Raw genomic sequence first — 5,676 nt, forward strand, 5'->3', positions numbered from 1 at the left:
GTAACACATATTTATGCATGCATGTTCTATATATGTAACACATATTTATGCATGCATGTTCTATATATGTAACACATATTTATGCATGCATGTTCTATATATGTAAAGGGAGAAAACACACTATTCTTACAACTTCTAAGTTTACTTTTTTCTAAAGAAAATGTCTAAAAACAATATTTTATATGTCTTGTGCAATACACATGTGAATTACCTTTAAAGGCTCCACAAGTTCCAAGGTATGCTTCAGATAGATCAAATTTGTTATCTTTGATTCAGCTGCGTTAACCTGTCCAGATAAAAGACAAATGTAAACACCCTAAGTTTCAATTCAGTGATGGGTTTTCCTCTTGGCCAGTCAACTTCTACGAATAATAATATCCCATAGAATTATACAGCAAAGCTGGGATACCAACCCAGATAGTGGTTAGAAATTACTGACCATAACTATAAACCCAATATGCTCGTCTCCTGAAAATTTGATGAGAGTTCACATAATTGTACTAATTTTCATTCTATTTCAGTATCTTTGGTGCAATTTAAACTATAACAGTCAAAGGAAACACAGCAGCAATACAAATACTTAGCAGCAGCAAGAGACTGATATTAACTAAATAAGACACAAAGCTTCTTGGAAACAGGTTGAATCTCAGTTTCTCAGGTGACTTAGAAAAACTTTCCCCACTGGTTCCTGTTGGGCAAGCAAAACAATTTTAACAATTTTAGTGTCTCAAATTAATAATAGCCTTTCAGAATATAGCACTTAAAACGATATAAATAAACTTCACAGAAATTAAACTATGTTCTCAAAAGCTGAGCAAAGGCATGAGCAAATGTAACACTGACGGGAGACGGGCTGAAGATGTCACAGTTATGACGCACTGAACTTTATGTGAGGCCTCACCTGGATTCTCAGTACAAAAGACCCAGTGTGCAAGAAACATCATGAATGTTTTTGTCCTTAAAGATGTAATCTCATATTCTCTTACAATGTATTCCTGACACTAAACAGAAGATCAAAATAAATAAAACTAAGCAGGAAAAAGCATCATTATTACCAGAAGGGAGAAGGGAGAAAGAGTTAAGCTATAGGTTGTAAAGCAGGAGTCTAGAAATGGACCCCAAAACAGACAACAATTTGACTTATGGCCAAGTTCATAAGTCAAAGTTCATAAGAACCTTTCTATAAATGGCAGCAGCACAATTGTGAATCCATCTGGGGAAAAGAAACATGGCTCTTTGTCCTGCACACACAAATGAATACAAATGAATTTACAGAGCTAAATAAAAAAGTAAAGTGATAAAGCATCTGGAGTGTGTCAACTAATTTTATCTGCCTGTCACACACCAAGCTGACAGCCAAGGTTGGTATATCTACTTTGTAGTCTTGTTTCTGCCAGTGCACAAATATCCAAGTCCGAGCCTTCCATCACAAACCTCAGCATTTGCCCATCGAGACACCTTCCCTTAAAGGCTTGCTGGCACTGTAGTCATAAAGTTCTTCTCTCTCCCCTGCCCTCCTTTCCCCTGGCCCCTCTTCACACTCCTGACTTGAGCATCTTCCCCTCTTGTGATAACACAATGTTTGGCATTGGTGTCTCTGCACCACCATTCAGTTGTAATTGTGGGCTAAAGTTAAAGCATTACTATAGCATGAACAATTTTGTCACGAAGTATCTGTCTTAGTTAGGGTTTTACTGCTGTGATCAGACACCATGTCCAAGGCAAAAGGCAACTCTTACAAGGACGACATTTAATTGGGGCTGGATTACAGGTTCAGAGGGTCCATTATCAAGGTGGGAGCATGGCAGCATCCAGGCAGCCATGGTAAGGAGGAGCTGAGAGGTCTACATCTTCATCTGAAGGCTGCTAGCAGAATACTGGCTCCCAGGAAGCTAGGATGAGGGTCTTAAAGCCCATGTCTACAGTGACACACTTTCTCCAATAAGGCCACACCTTCTAATAGTGCCACTCCCTAGGCCAAGTATATGTAAACCATCACATTATCCATTTTAGAAAACAAGGAGGGTTTTTAAGGGCCTGGAGAGATGGCTCAGAGGTTAAGAGCACTAACTGCTCTTCCAGAGGTCCTGAGTTCAATTCCCAGCAATCACATGGATTACCACAACCATCTGTAATGGGATCCCATGCCCTCTTCTGGTGTGTCTGAAGACAGTGACAGTATCCTAACATATATAAAATAAATAAATCTTTAAAAAGGAAGAGGAAGGGAGGAGGAAGAGGAGGGGAGGAAGAAGAGGGGAGGAGGAGGAAGGGAGGAGGAGGAAGATGAGGAAGGCAAGGAGGAGCAACAGCAGCAGACAGGTTTTTAAGTCAAATGACTCCAGCTCTATAATTAGAATGTTCAGGACAGGATCAGCAAACAGAGCAAAAACAAAGAAGCAATGGAAAGTAGACAAACCCACCTTACCCAGGGGTGGTCTTAGCCTTGAGGTTCATCAACAGAAGAACAGACATGGAAATTGAGGTGGAACATATGTTTTAGTCAACTGTGATGAGTGAAATTTTGGGAAAAATCAATGAAATTGAAGATAAGTGAAATAAGCTAGTCTTAGACTCAGAAAGACAAATTTCACATTTTTGGCCACATACAGAATCTATGTTCTAAAGTGTGGGAGAATGAGGAAGGGCATCAAGGAGGAAATATGAACAAAGCACAATATGTGTGCAAATACATAATGGTAAATATGAACAAACACAGTGGCATATGTGTAAAAGCAGATCCTAATGTACTTATGATTGTGTACACTAGCTACAAGTATGAAATAAAGCAGCCAGTAAGTATCCCAAGGGGAGCCATGGAGGTGATAACCCTAGCAGATCAGGGAAGGGCACATTCACGTCACCACATCGTATGAGAGCACGTCACAGAAGATTCCACAGACACAGGAGATGTGGGGGCACTGTGAGCAACTGCATGCCAGGAAGTGTACGAAGACTTTGAGAGGCACAACTTAACAAAGTCCATTCCATTGGAATCACATCTCATCGATTTTATTCAAGTTTTCTACAGAGTATAGGTACTGATGGCCATGCTCACAAAAGCTCTGTAACAGGGAAGGAAGGAAGAATGAAGGTTCACACAAATGCTACCAGACACTGAGGAGGGATAATTCCACAGCTCCGCTATGGAGCTAGCCGACTCTCTTCCATCACTTGTATAGACTGGATCAGAAAGGCTTCTCTCACTTAGAGGCTCCCAGCTATGTTGTGCCTGTCAGCAGCAGGCTTTTCCTACCTCGTGATGCTTCTATTACAAAAGGACTCTGCTCTCTAAAGCACAAAGAAATTCCCCTAAATATGCATTAGGTACCAATGAATTTATACAAGTCATCACACTCAAGTTTTAGAAATGTACACAGCTCCTTTTCAAGTATACGTACATAAATATACACATATGTAATTAAATATCCTTCAGTTCACCCTGAAAGGAAAAATATAAACAGTCTATTATGTTCTTTATCTGTAATTATATCCTTTACCTATAAGAGCTACTTAAATTTGAAAATTATCCAGAGAGGTTTCAGTTTTTAAAGATTAAGCATATTTGAAAACTAATCAAAATCATTTGATGATTGCTTTGAAGAACGATATAGCTGGACCTGATAGTGTGCGCTTTTAATCTCAGCACACAATTAGGGCGGGGCAGGTGGATCTAAAGTGGTCTACATTGTGAGTTCTAGGACAGCCAAGACTTCTGAGACCCTATTTCAAAAAAACAAAACAAAGAAAATACAACAGACAGAAAGCAATATCTAAACTTTAGGGCTAACATAAGTTTGTATATAGTAGGAAATGGCTTAGATTTTAAGTTAGTTGAAGAGTATATATTGAGTAAATATCTGATTAGCTTACGTACACTAATTCTCAACTACCAAGGTGCTGCTTCCTAAGGCAGAAGACCCTGCTGGGCGTCAGTCAGTGAGGTGCACTTACTTACCCATGACCCCAGTCTCATCACTCATTCACATCACTGTCCATCAACACAAGCTGTTTCATAAAGCCAACAGCATAGCAAATGGTACCTGTAACACATACCGTGTCTTGCTTTGGGATTTGAACTAAAACAGAAAGCAGCTGCTCCGTATCCAGGAATCTTGATATGACTGCAACAGAAAGTGGGCATTTGAACTTCATAGACCAATCAAAGCAAGGGTATTCTGGGGTTATTCACTGGAGCTCAGACAACATATGCCACAGGGAAGTCAGTGGTGACTTAGGCACAGCCAAATCCCAGTCAATGTCTGCATCCTATATAATCACAGGGCAGGAAAGAGACTTGTGATCTTGTGATGGCCGCCTGCCCCAACAAGACAAAGTTAAGTCATGGCTGATGGCAGCTCGCCTGCTTCAGACCCATGATGGATCACGAGCTTAGCTGTCGATGGTCATGTATTACCTGAGGAGCATATATAACGCCACACTCTAAGTGAACAAGTAGCTCCCCATTTGGCAAGGGGAACATAGATTGAGGCCTGTGGGCGTGTAACTGCTTAGCTCTTAATGTGCCGCCCCCCAAGGGAACAGTCCCACTAGTGATGAGCGCAGTCAGAATTCCTCCAGTCCCTGCCACAAGCTCCATAAAACCCACCGGTCAGCACAGCACAGCACAGCACAGCACAGCACAGCACAGCACAGCACAGCACAGCCCAGCACAGCACAGCACAGCACAGCACAGCACAGCACAGCACAGCCCAGCACAGCACAGCACAACACACACAGCACAGCACAGCACAGCAGTGTTCCTCCCTTGGAATCTCACACTTTGGAGAGTTCTTACATTTCCTTAGTAACATGTTTGTCTACTTACTCCCTGTCTGTGTTTCCTTATTCTTCTTGGGTGAGATGTAATAAACCTGAAGCCAATGGCTTGAGGTGGTCTTGGACTCTGTTAAGTTTCTGTGACATTAGCTCCTCAGTTCTAGAAAGGATTCATCCCTCTCAAAGAACCTATTTCCCTGCCTCAATAAATAAGCCTGAGAGCAATTGAGGAAACTCCCTGAAGTCAATCTCTGGCTTCCACACCCATGTATACATGTATATAAGCACATGTGACATACATACCTACACACACACATACTCGAGCATGCATACTATACATATATACACAAACACACAAAGAAATAACTTCAAGTTCTGGGCTGGGAATATATGCTATGAATCTACTAAACAGAAAATTTGATAGTGGTAATGGTAGAATATGAAGATTGATGCAAAAGTGAATTCATGTGCAAGGATGTGCATCAAAGACAAAACAAGAGGGATGGGACAATAACAGAAAAAGAAAGTGACAAGAACATACTTTCAGCTGAATGTGGTGGCACACACTTGTCCATAATGCAAGCACTCTGAAGATGTGCAAATTTGAAGCTAGTCTGGATTATATAGCAGATCCTGTCTCAATGAGAAGGGAGGGCTATAACTCCAGTTCCACAGGATACAACGCCTCTGGCCTCTGAGAGCACCTACATGCATGTGGTACACATAAATTCATGCTGCCACACATGTACACATAAATAAAAATACATGTTTAAGAAGGAAAGGGGGCCGGTTGTGGTAGCGCACGCCTTTAATCCCAGCACTCGGGAGGCAGAGGCAGGCGGATTTCTGAGTTCAAGGCCAGCCTGGTCTACAAAGTGAGTTCCAGGACATCCAGGG

At 41.4% G+C, this 5,676-nt stretch overlaps 1 protein-coding gene across 2 annotated transcripts in view; it reads right to left on the reverse strand.

Moving 5' to 3' along the window:
• Msh4 (mutS homolog 4) overlaps nt 1–5,676 on the reverse strand; it is a 46,971-nt gene that overhangs the window by 21,668 nt on the left and 19,627 nt on the right. For both annotated transcript variants that reach the window (XM_021158083.2, XM_029475387.1), the window contains exons 8-9: nt 4,057–4,124; nt 212–286 (exon numbers count right to left, since the gene is read on the reverse strand). In XM_021158083.2, coding sequence (XP_021013742.2) covers nt 212–286; nt 4,057–4,124 — 143 coding nt within the window. The remainder of the gene's footprint in view (nt 1–211; nt 287–4,056; nt 4,125–5,676) is intronic.

Source organism: Mus caroli, chromosome 3 (genome assembly GCF_900094665.2).
Source record: "Mus caroli chromosome 3, CAROLI_EIJ_v1.1, whole genome shotgun sequence".
Taxonomy (NCBI): Eukaryota; Metazoa; Chordata; class Mammalia; order Rodentia; family Muridae; genus Mus; species Mus caroli.